Source organism: Leishmania braziliensis, chromosome 27 (genome assembly GCF_000002845.2).
Source record: "Leishmania braziliensis MHOM/BR/75/M2904 complete genome, chromosome 27".
In the NCBI taxonomy this organism is placed as follows: Eukaryota; Euglenozoa; class Kinetoplastea; order Trypanosomatida; family Trypanosomatidae; genus Leishmania; species Leishmania braziliensis.
The window spans coordinates 935,185-947,423 of record NC_009319.2 but is presented as its reverse complement, the minus strand read 5'-3'; the positions used below and the strand labels follow the sequence as shown (position 1 = coordinate 947,423).

At 59.0% G+C, this 12,239-nt stretch overlaps 3 protein-coding genes across 3 annotated transcripts; all 3 read left to right on the top strand.

Moving 5' to 3' along the window:
- Positions 1 to 1,002: 1,002 nt before the first annotated feature.
- Positions 1,003 to 5,775, top strand: LBRM_27_2350 (conserved hypothetical protein; the record flags this gene model as incomplete). The annotated part of the gene is made up of 1 exon (XM_001565938.2): positions 1,003 to 5,775. The coding sequence occupies one exon, from the start codon at positions 1,003 to 1,005 to the stop codon at positions 5,773 to 5,775; it is 4,773 nt and encodes a 1,590-aa protein (XP_001565988.2).
- A 1,558-nt stretch (positions 5,776 to 7,333) lies between these two features.
- LBRM_27_2340 (conserved hypothetical protein) lies at positions 7,334 to 8,464 on the top strand (the record flags this gene model as incomplete). Its single annotated transcript, XM_001565937.2, has 1 exon — positions 7,334 to 8,464. The coding sequence occupies one exon, from the start codon at positions 7,334 to 7,336 to the stop codon at positions 8,462 to 8,464; it is 1,131 nt and encodes a 376-aa protein (XP_001565987.2).
- A 1,530-nt stretch (positions 8,465 to 9,994) lies between these two features.
- Positions 9,995 to 10,156, top strand: LBRM_27_2330 (conserved hypothetical protein; the record flags this gene model as incomplete). The annotated part of the gene is made up of 1 exon (XM_001565936.1): positions 9,995 to 10,156. One exon carries the CDS (start codon positions 9,995 to 9,997, stop codon positions 10,154 to 10,156), a length of 162 nt encoding a protein of 53 aa, XP_001565986.1.
- Between the last annotated feature and the right edge of the window lie 2,083 nt (positions 10,157 to 12,239).

The window sequence follows — 12,239 nt, the reverse complement described above, 5'->3', positions numbered from 1 at the left end:
GGAGAGGTACGCGTTGCTGCTGCTAGCTATGCTGACGCGTGACGATGGGTGCTGTTTTATGTCTACTTCAGGGACCTCCCTGTAGTCTTTTACTAGACGGACTTGAACACGCGCGCACGCTGTCACAGGCGGTGACTCTTTGAGGGGTGGGGTGGGGTGGCCTGTGGAAATGCCGCGTGTGTCTGTGCCTCCGTCTGCCTTGTTGCACGACAGTTTTGTGTGCGTGTGTCTTTTACCGCACTACAGGTGAAGGTGATGTGGCGAAGTGATCACGGTAAGCTGGAAGCACAAGCAAAGGAAACGCACGTTGTTGTCGTCGTGACAAAGTACTGGACCAATCACTCCCCCTTCGCCCTTGTGCCCTTATTCCCCCCCCCCACTCATGAGCGCGCGTCAGCCCGCAAGTCATCGGGCGTCTGCTCTCTCGCTCTCTGTGCAGCTTCCTACCTTCTCCTTTGCTTCTCACTTTCTCCTTCCCTTTCCCCTGTCTGGACGCCACTCTACAGCCCCAGTCTTAGGGCGCTGCGCGGTTTGTGTACGTATTCATAAGACGACGACCGCAGCCATCTCCTCTGTGTGTTTGTCTGCGCGTTTTTCCGATTCGCCCCCCCTCCCCTCCCCACCCCACCCCACCCCACCCCACCCCTGTTCTCTCCAGCGACTGTGGGTCTAGAGAGCGGCACTCACGGCCGCTTTCCACCCATTTGCGTCCCCTCCCCCTTTTCCCCCTGTCTCTCTCTCGCTCTCTGTGCGCACGTGTGTCGTGTGCGTGTATAAGGGCGCGTGCCGCTGCGGGGATCGGCTGTAGGGCACCCCAGCTGAGAGGAGGCAGCCTGCAGTGCGAACCCCTTGGTTGGCAGCGGGCATACCTACGTTTACTGTCTCTTGGAGCGCTGAAACGCCGACGCAGAGTTTTTGTGTGAGGACAGACGGCGCGCCTCAACCCACGAGGGAGGCGGGCGTTTGACACAGCAGACGGGCCACAGGTAACGCAGGGGCATCATGGACTCGAGGCGTGCGCTGGTGAAGCGCTACGTATTCGGCACGAACCATGACGGGAAGAGCTGCTTGCACTGGCTCGATGACGGCTCACTGGTCTACCCGGTCGGCAAGACTGTTGTGCTGCAACAGCCGAACTCGTGCACCCAGCGCTTCCTCGAGGCGGCATACCAGAGCTCGGCTATCACAGCCATTGCGATGAGTGCAAATAAGAAGTTCATGGCGATCGCTGAGGGCGGCCCGCATCCACAGGTTCAGATCATAGACACCGTGACTCGCAAGCGCCGCAAAGTGCTGAGTGTAACGGACCTGGATAGCAATAAGTATGTGGCCCTCAGCTTCAGCAGTGATGGGCGCCACCTTGTCACCCAGGGCGGTGCCCCAGGATGGAATTTGCACTACTGGAACTGGGAGCGCTCGCAGCCGCTGGCGTCCGTGTCAGTGAGGCAGCTGTACTCAGCAAATGTGCAGGTACAGGGGTCGAAGCTATGCGGCGCGTCGGGGGGCAACGCAACTCGCATCGATAGTGATTCCACTCGTCGGGAAGGGGACACACAGTCTCTGAGGGCAGCTGCCAGCACGGTGGCGCGCAGCACCCTTGAGACATCGCGTACACCGCCGCAGGTAGTCACAAGCATCGGTATCTGCCCCCTTGATCCACTGTTGGTGACCGTGGCAGGTATTGGTTTCTTTCGCTTCTACCGGTACACCGAGGGTCTCCTGCAGCCGCAGCCCAGTACAGGCGTGCCGCGCGAGCAGTTCGAGAGCTTTTCGACGCACCTCTGGGTCACCGAGCACAACGTCGTCGTCGCGACTCACAGTGGGCGCCTTCTACTGATCCAGGACGGGCGGTACTTGAGTGCGATTGAGATGCCGTCATTGTCACCGTCGGAACTGCGAGGCACAGTTTCTGATCCCCTCCTGGAGGGGGTGGCTGTCCCCGCAGCGGTGGATGTGGTGACGTGCATTGTCCCCACAAATCAGCAGCAGCATCAGCAGGCGCGACACCACAGCGGGTTCATTGCCGGAACGAATCACGGCAATGTTCTCATTTTTCAGGGAGACGGCAATGCCACTGCCGCCGGCGGCGACGTGGATGGACTGGGCGGCGAGATCGCTGCAGGCGACGCGACTGGCTACAAGTTTGTCTGCCGACTAGAGGTACCCGCCTACGAAGCTGGTGAGCTGCCGCAACAGCGCTTGCCACACGCGCTGCAGCAGGCATCTACCGGACAGAACTTGGCCGCTTCAGCGCTGACGACAATCACAGACACCACCGCTGCGCCACTGTTGGGGGCAGCAACGAATACTGCAGACGCGGGGAGCGGTGGCAAGAGATGCACCGGCCGTCTCTTCCAGCTCCGCGATCAAGTCGGCACGAAGGGTGCCAGCGCGAAGGTGGCCACAGCGGCCGCTGCTGGGCGGCGAGGACAGCGCGGAGCAGCTGACGACATAAGCGTCTACAAGAGCGGCGTTGATAGTGCTGGCCAAGCCCTGGGCGGGGATGCACAACGGTACAGCGTGTCGGCCTTGGCCCTCGATCAGGCTGAAGAGTGCCTGGCGGTTCTCATGGCATCCGGTAGGTTGTACGGGCTTAACTTCAAGCAGGACTGGCCGGCGCGCGAGGCAATGTTCCACACGTCGAACATATCCACAGCGACCCCTCTCTTCGCTGGTGTCGTAGGCGGCGGTGAGGCACCGCTGCTGCTCCCCCAGCTTTCCTCTCCCCTTGAGCACGGCGGTGGCGGGCTCGGGTGGGCATCGTTGGCGGCCACACCTGGGCACGTGTCGACCCGCGGTGTGCTCTTCCACCCTCTTTACCCCTTCACCCACTGCGGCCGCGTGACCGGGATGGACTGCAGTGTGCGCAAGCCGTTTCTCATCACATCCGGCAGTGACCACAGCATTCGTATCTGGAGCACGCAGACGGGGAAGTTGCTCATGTGCCAGTTCTTCGCACAGGAGCCTGGCGCCGTAGCGATCCACCCCGATGGCCTCATGGCAGTCATCTGCTTCCCTGACAAGGTGCGCATCATGAGTGTTCTGTGGAGTTCGTTGCGTGAGCGCCGCACGATCAACCTGCGCAACGCCTCCGACGTTGCCTTCTCGAAGGGCGGTCAACTCATCTCCATTGTGCACCATAACCTTGTCTGCATCATAGACGCAAACACGTGCGAGCTGCAAGGGCAGCTGCGCGGCCACCTGCAGCGCATCAAAGACTTCCAGTGGTGCTCTACAACGGCGTACCCGACAGACAACCGCGTCGTGACGTGCTCCTCAGACGGCATGATCATGGACTGGAACATGTCGGAGATGCGGAAGCAGACGGAGCACACCGATAAGCGCTTCCAGTATGTCGCAGTCGCGTCCGATGACCGAAGTGTCTGGGCGGTGGCAGCACCTACGCCGGCGACGGCACTTGACGTGTCGTGGAAGGTTCTGCTGCGCGAGATTGATCGGCAGAGCCTCGGCACCATCAACGTAGGAACTGTCAAAGGTGGCGCAGCGGGTGGCCCAGGCGCGCTGGGTGGCGCGGGTGCCATGGCGGCGACGTCTGCGGGTGGTGGTGGTGTTTGCAGCGCCCTGGGCAACAGCGTCGGCGACTACGAGTTCACTGAAACGGCCCTGACGCGCCTCATAGTGGCACCGCACCAGCGCGTGCTGGTCGCCGGCGCAGAGGACGGCTCCGTGAAGGCCATGACGTTTCCACTTCAGGCCGGGATCCAGGAGGCTCCGATTGCCGCGCACGCGCTGCCGGTGACCCGCATGGCACTGTCCTTTGATGAGAGGACGCTCTTCACCGCCAGCGCGGACGGCAGCGTCATCATGTGGGAGGTTTTCGCGGAGAAGGACACGGTGAAGTCCACTGGTGCGGGGGCGACCGTCCTTACTGCTCAACACAACGACCCGGCGAGCCGCCGCAACACGAACGGCACCGAGGAGGTGCTCGTAACGAGACAGGAGATGGAGGAGCAGCGCGTCGAGATTGAGAGTCTGCAGCAGTACATTGAAAAGCTGAAGACAGACATGGAAAGCGAGGACAAGCGTCGCGCGCACGAGCAGGGCACTCGCACCCGTGAGCGGTCGGAGGAGCTTCAGCGGAACGCCATCGCCCTGGCTGCGGAGTACGATGCCCTCCAGCGTGCCAAGGTAGATCAGGAGCAGACTTTTCTGGACTCCAAGAACGAGAAGGCGCGGGATGCGGCGCAGACGCTAGAGAACGTGGAGGTGCAGCGCCAGAGGGAAGTCGACACCCTCGCCGACGAGTGCGGCGTGCTGCAGCACCGCCTCGAGACGGCGAAGGTGGCGAACGCGGCGGAGCTCGAGGCGCTACGTGCCAGCCTGGCCCAGAGCCGCGCCGAGGATGAGGCACACTTCCAGGACGTGCTGAGGCAGCGCACCGAGGCTGTGCGCAAGCTGCCCCACCAGCTGGAGCAAAGCCAAGAGACAAACCGCGTCACCCTCCACCAGCTGGAGTTGGACACGGACTCGGAGTCGCAGGCGGTCTTTCAGAAGCTGCAAGCGACCCTGCAGTGTTTACGAGAGCGATTCCTGCACTTGAAGGGTGAGGGGGCCGTTATGCGGAAGAGCGCGGTGCGGCTGGAGCGCGAGATTGAGGTGCGCACAAACGAGCTTCAGCTGCTCGACGGTGCCAAGGCAGCTCTGCAGAGCCGGCTGACGGACCTAACGCAGCAGGTGGCACAGCTGCACCAGGACATCGATGAACGCGACAGCATCACGGAAAAGAAGGAGAAGATCATCTACAACCTCAAGAAGCATAACCAGGAGCTGGAGAAGCACAAGTACGTGCTTGACCACCAAATCCGTGAGCTGAAGGGGCAGATCGAGCCGAAGCAGCGCGAAATCGCTGAGCTGAACGTGGAGACGAAGCAACAAAACGCAAACCTCGAGGCGCAGTACACCAGCAACCTCACCCTGCGCCAGAACACGGAGGAGCTGAAGAAGGACATTGCGGAGCAGCAGCGCATGCTGCAGGCTCGGTTGCGGGAGCTGCAAGGGTTGGAGACCTACCGCTCGCGAGCTGAGCGTGACATTGGGGAGCTTGCCCATCAGCTACAGGACCCAGCAGCTTTGGCTGTCGCTGTCGCGCAGCTCTATGAGGTGCACGTCGCACCGCGCGATGTTAAGCAGATTGCACCGGCGGACCCGAATGTGAAGAATGAGCTGCAGTCCCAGCTCGAGTACCTCTCTACCTCCGTCGACGCCCTCCGACGCAAGCTTAGGTCTGACCAGAAGCGGCACAAGAGGGAGGTTTCGGCGATGATGACGGAGAACTTGTCACTCATTCGCGAAATCCACTCGCTACGCAGCGAAATGGATCACCTGCGCGCACGAGTGGCGGCCGATACAGTGTCGAAGCAACAGCAACAGTATCAACTGCAACGGCGCACGGGTGGTGGTGGGGCAGGCCGCACCAGAGCGGAGCGCAACGGCGTGGCGGACGCGGGCACCACTGACACATCGGACTCCGCCGCTGCGGATACCGTGGGACGCTTAATTCAGTTTGCCCCCATCGAATCAGAGAGCACCCGCAGCGACACAGGGATGCATCGGCGCGGCGGCGACGGTGGCAACTCCGGCCAACAACCGTCGATACCACAGTCAGAGATCGAAGTGAACAGCCGTGAGCTACGTATGCTGCGGGCGTACATAGAGAAGTTAGAGCGCTCCCTCGCTGGGCTGCCGACCTCTACGGCGGCAGCGATGGCAAGTGTGCGCCTTCCACCCGTAGACCCCTTTGCCACCACGCAGTAGAACTGCAGCCGACTATTGCCTCTGGAGTACGCACACACGTATACACATTCAAGCTTGCACGCGAGTGTGGTCGAGAAAGGGATCGAGAGCGATCGTACGGGAAGGGGGGATCACATTCAGGTGTGTGTCATGCAGGCACGCTCACCTCTGTCATTCCTTGCGTGTGTATGCCTCTCTCTTCCTCCTTTCACGTGGTGGGCTGTGTGTACGCCTATGTCCCCGTTCTCACTCGAGCGCTATCCTTCTCCTTCCCTCCCTCTTTTCGGCCGCTCTGTGATTCCCATCCTCTTTTCTCTCTCTCTCTCTCTCTCTCAGTCTTTGTGGTTTTATTTTCTCCCGTTCTCTTTTGTTCTTTGATGTATGACTCTGTGTTGCTTCCGCCACACTCCACCCCACCCCACCCCATCCCACGCACGCACACCCACGCACACCGTCTGGTTTGACATGTCTCGTGATGTTCACGTCCTCGTCGCCTTCGTTTGTTTCCTTTTTGTTCTCGCCTTTGCTGCCGGCGTGCTGGGGTCATCACCGCCCTCTTCTTTTCTTCTCTCTCTCACTCTCTCTCTTCGGTGCGACTCTCCTCTGTGTCCGCCTCCCCCCTGTCCCTCAAGTGTGGCGCTGATGGAGTGCGGTTCTGCATGTATGTATAGGCTCTCTCTCTCTCTCTGTGTAGGTGCACCATACCTCTTCTTGTTTCCCCCTCTCCCTCGCTCCATCATGGGAGCTGGTTCAAGTGCGATTGTGTGTGTTTTCTCTGTATTGCGCACACTTCAGTCAGCCTTTTCTCCACCCCTCAGTCCCCCTTCATTCAACACCAAGCGAACGACAAGGTGATGGTCGACGCTGTGGGAACGACGGAGGAGAGGCCGTAGCAAACGACAGCGAGTTAGTCTGTTTTGCAGTTGCGTCGAGGGAAGAAAAGCGCTCCTGCTTACCTCATGCAGGCGTTTGTAGTCACCGAGAAATTTGTCGGCGGGGCTCATCACTTAGCGACTGAGGATGACGCGGCTGATGTGGCGCATCCGCGTCGGCGCCGCCTTTTTTTTCCTTCCCTTTCCTCCCTCGCATCTACTCTGTGGAGTCCGATGAACGGTGCGTGTGAGTGCGCGTACACCTGCGTGACTCTCACTCTGCCGACACCAACCCGCGCACCTACGCACATACATGCGACAACGTACTCGCCCCGGCGTCCCCTCTTTCCACTGCCCCTTACCGTTCTCCTTTCTTTCCTCCCTTCTTTTCATTTACTACAATTTCGTACTGTGATGGTGTGTGTCTCACGTCGATACGTTAAACACCTCGCTCCACCTACCCACGCTCCTGCCCCTTTCCTCTCCACACGTGCGCACACTCTTACCCACCCACCCACCCACCCACACACACACACACACATCCACACACATGCTCATGGGAGCGAAAGGGAAAAACATATCTGTGCAGCCCGTGTGCTGACGCAGAACGGAAGGGGAAAGGGAGGACGAAACGAGGAGAGGCGACGGCTGATCAGCCTTCAAGTACGCCCCTCCCCCCTCCCCTGTATTCTATTTTCCTCATTGCCATGCGTCGTACATTTCGGACGGCGAGCAATGCCATGGGTGGGGGCTTCCCCATCCACCGCGACACCACGCGCAAACCACGCCTCGTGACGGAGGTGGGGACGTGGCTTTACAAGAAGGAGACCATGCAGAGCTTTAACCAGTGGTGTCGCGAGCGGCAGGTGCGCGCGTACGGTAACGTGAAGATGACGTCGACGATTCACTTCGCGCGGTGCCTGCGGGTCTCGAAACCGATCTTGCCGGGGCAGGCCATCATCACCAGTCCCCTCTCCGCGTGTTTTAACTTTTTGACGGTTGCGAAGGAGATGTACGACTGCCCATCCACAGCGTTTCCGCTGCAGCTGAACTGGATGAACTACAACGAGCGCCTGCCCTTCATGCGGAGCGCCTGCACGTACGAGTTCGCGCAGGCCGGTTGGATGACACGCATCGTCTCCCTTGAGGAGTCCGCATACACACCGTACGTGCAGTACCTCTTCGAGGACACGCGCGGCCGTGACGGCATCTCGAACGGCATGGGCAAGGAGCGCGAGGAGGAGAGCGGCGTGCTGGATCACTATCTCTCCGAGATGGCGACAGACGCCTGCGAAGACCCAGAGGTGTTCCTGGAGAACTTTTTTCGCGGGCTGGCGTGCGTGCACCTCCGCTCACAGCCCATTGAGGCTGCTGCTGTGGAGGCGTTTATTCCCGGCACGAACTTCTTCAAGGCTAAGTCGAGCGAGATGTGCGTCCCGACCCTCGTCCCCCTCGTCGACGCCGTTCCGCAGCTGGAGGACGGCTCGCACAACACGGTCCTCGAGTACTTCCCCTACTCAGACGTGGCAGCACTTCGGGTGCAATGTGAAGAGCTGCTGATCCCCTTCTTCGACAAGAGCAAGGAAGAGCTGATTGTGACCCAGAGGACGCACGCAGCACAAGGGGTATCGCGGAGGATTAGCGTGGAGCACGAGTTGATGGACCCGGCTCTGCTGGAGGGCGGCGGCTTTTTTGCCCTGCGCGCGCTGGAGCCGCTGGGTGTTGGCGACGTGCTGTACCTGCGTCGATTCCCTGATGTGGGGGTTCGCGCAGGAGAGCGCAAAATGGAGGCGCAGGTGATGGAGGCGAATCGACTACTGTCACGCGACGACGGATGATGGCGTGTAGGTGTGCGTGTGTGTGTGTCTGTTATAACTTGCGCCTCCTCGACTCGTCTACTTCTCTGTTCCTCACCTTTCCTCCCCCCGTTCCTCATCAACCCGAGTGACACCACGCAGTTTTTGAATGTCTGGCATGTGGGTGATTCGGTAAGTGTTGTTGTTGCTGCTGCTGCTGGTCCGTTGATTGCCCGTGTGCTTCTCATCGGTGCTACTTTATTTCTCCTTCCTCTTCCTCTTACGTGTCTGCTCTCTCTCTCTCTCTCTCTCTCTGTTTGTCTGTCTGTCTGCTCGGGTGTACGCCCGTGCAAGAGGGAGGGGAGGAAGGGGCGAGCATGAGTAGAAGTGAGGGATGGTCGTGGTGGTGGTGGGGGCGGAACTGACGGCGAGTGAGAGCAAAGACACCCCCACACGCACAGCCGGGGAAAAAAAAAGCAAAGAAACAACTGTGAAGCGTCTCGCACGCATTTCGCCACGAAATGACGTCCACGGCAGAGACAGCGGGAGGACACGCCTCACCCACTGTGGGGCGCTGGCAGTGCGATGCGATGTTCTCCTGCTTTTTTACTCTTTTCCTTCTCTGACGGATGTGTCTCGCTGAGGGTGCCCCCAAAGGACACAGCACAGCTGTTAGGTGAGGAGGAGACACTTCGGCTTCTTGTTATGTTTTCGCTGGTGCCTCAGCTGTGTGCATGCGTGTGCGTGACTGTTCGGGGAGGCTGCGGTGTGCACGGTGGCAGCCGATGCGGGATGCGTCGTCTCACTGCTACTACCCCCCCCCCCCCCCCCCCCAAAGCGCAAAAGGCACCAGCCCCATTCCTCGATGCGTCCGGCACGTTTTCTCCGCGGCTCTCTGTTACTTCCCCGCATACCTACACTCCCTCGTGCCTCTCTCTGAAATCTCCTCTTGTACGGGTAACTCGCCTGGGGGGCACAACCGCCTTCGTGCATGCGCGTCTGGTTGTGTGGGTCTTACCCAAACGCACTCGGTGCTGCTGCTGTTGTTGTCGTCTCATCACTTTGCCGCCACTCCTTTGGTGGACGCACGGGTCCACGCGCGTTCTACATTGTGTACCCCCAAAGGAACCCGTCTTAAAGCGGACCTCCACAGTACACAAACACACACACTCGCTCGCTCGCATACAAGGGGCTAGTACACAGCACAGCTATCTCGCACCCGCCATCGTTGTCAGGCCTCATTCTCTTGCTGCTTCACGTCAAGACGTCAGACGAAAAGGACTCAAGCACGCACACACTCTTAGTTTGAGCTTCGCCGCACTCACTTCTCTCCTCCGTTACTCGTTACCTCCCTTTCCCATTTGCCCCCCTCCCCCTCCCCCATCCCCACCTCTCTGATGCTCTGATACGGAGAAGCTGACCCCATTCACTCGCTCTTGTTTAGGTTAACACCACTGTCGCCGACACGAACGTTCTCTCCTCCATCGCCCAAAAGTCTTTTCCGTTGATTGCGTCTTTGTCTGCTGGGGCGGCGAAGAGAAACCTCCAAAAAGGAAAGAGACAGAAGAGGATATGCGGTGGGCGTCATATCAGTCCAACATCTACAGGTATGGACTCCTGTTCATGTGCGCCGCGTCGTTGCTGGCGCTGATGAACGATGGCGGTGGCACCAAGGAGAGCTGGGAGTGGATGCGTCAGCAGTACGATCTTCGGCAGACGAAGAAGATTCAGTAGAAGAGGAGATTGAAAGGACTAGGTGAGGAGGGAGGGGGGCGGGAACGATACAGAGAGGGAATGGGGAAGGGGGAGGGGCAAAGAGAGAGGGGTTGCTATCGAGGAGCGTTGAACAGGTGGGGCGCGTGCGCCTGGAAGTTGAAAAGCAAGCCCATGCATTCATCCCGCGCTGAAGTCCTTCGCTTCTCTTCTCAGTGCGTGCTCTGTGCCTTTCCGCTCCCCCCTCTCTCTCCACATATATCCCCCTTTCCATCGCCGCGGGTCTCTCTCCTTCCCTCCTCGTCCCGCCATCGTACTGTTTTGCTTATATTTCTCTTCTTCTCGCAGAGTATTCGCTGGCAATCTACACGGGCAGATACACACACGCACACACGTCTTACATGCCTGAAATGCAGCAGCATCAACAACGACGAGAAGAGGCGGATAGCGAAGGCTTTGGGACGTAGTAGACTTCATCTCCCCCTCTTGTTCTTTTTCCTTGTGCGCGCCCGTGTCCACGTACGTCGCGCCTCTCTTTCCTTCTTGTTTCCACGCCACTGCACACGCGGCTTTGGCCATTTGATTTGTCGCTCCCCCTTCTCTTTGGCGCCTTGTACACCCCAATACCGGCTTGCACTTCTGTGCTTTGGCGGCGCCATCCCATGCTTGCCTGTTGAGCTCCCGCCTGTGCAGCCTCAGAGCAGTAAATGTGCCTCGAAGCACAGCTCGGTGAGTCTTTTTTCCTCGTTTGTCAGTTGAGGCTCGTCGTCTTGTCTGTCGAGGCACTCATAGTGCACAAACGAGGTGCACTCATACGATTAGCTGTCACTTTACGCCCCCCCCTCCTCCTCCTCCTCCTCCCCCCCCCCCCCCCCCCCACACACCCACACACACACACACCAACCGACGCATCGTTGCCCCCTTCGTCGCGCGTGCGTGTGTAAGGGTGGTTGGGTGAATCGTGCGTGTATATGCTTGGGTGCGTGTTGACTCACAGTCCACAATTCTACGGGGGGCAACGCCAACGGTAGGCATCAAAAATAATCACCAAGGCGCAAGCAGGCTGTGACAGCGACGTGATGGAGGAGGAGGCGAGGTAGGGAGGCCGGACACACGGATCTGTGAGTGTTTGCAAGAGTCAACTCGATTCTTTCCCTCTGCGCACATGTATACCCGCCGACCCAAACATGCATACCGCACGGCTCGTTCCTTCTGTTTTATTCATTCTTACATGCGACTCCCCTCCCCCCTCTGCGATCCCTTCTTGTTTTCCGCTTTCCTTCTCACCAATGCCCGACTGACGCACTGACACACCGCGACGCAAAACACACCCGCACATACCCACCCACCCTCTCTCCCTACGCCGGAAACACCTCCATACAGCTGTACACACCCATGCATCAGTACACCGGGCCCCTTCCTCTCGTTTTCCTCTTTCATGCTCTGACTCTTGTCGTCTCTCGCTCTCACTCTCACCACGAGAGCCCTGCCTGTCAGGCCGCGACATCATCAATACTCTGTTCATCCGCTCTGCCTTTCTGGTTCGTATCTGACCCCCCTCGTTCCCTCGTTTTCTCTTTGTTTGCCTTCCTTTCCACGTCACTGCTGCCCCCCTCCCCGTCTCTCTCTCTCTCTTCCTCACACACACAAGCGGGCTCACGCGCACATACATGGAATGATATAGCTAATGCGCAGTGCAGAGTTTTACCTAGTGCATCCTCATCGCTTCATCTCTCCTTTCTTTCTCTCTCTGCCTTGTTGCCTTCCGCTCGCTCCCCCCTCGTGCTCCCTATTATCACCTTTTCTGCTCTCTTATGCCTTCTTGTTTTGGTGCTGCTACACTTCTATGTGTGTGTGTGTGTGATGTGTGTAGAGGCGTCTCCTCGTGTTGCGTTTATGTGTCTGCTTGCTTGAGCAGGTGCCGGATGTGAGCCTGTGCGTGTGCGTGTCTCGGATGGATGTTTATTTTGTCTACCTTACAGTGTGGTGCTTTTTTTTGGTTCACTGATTCACTGACGTGCGGAGACACACACACACACACACACACATGCACACGCATACATGCATGCACACGCCTGCATTGTGCCCCTTACACGTACAGTAA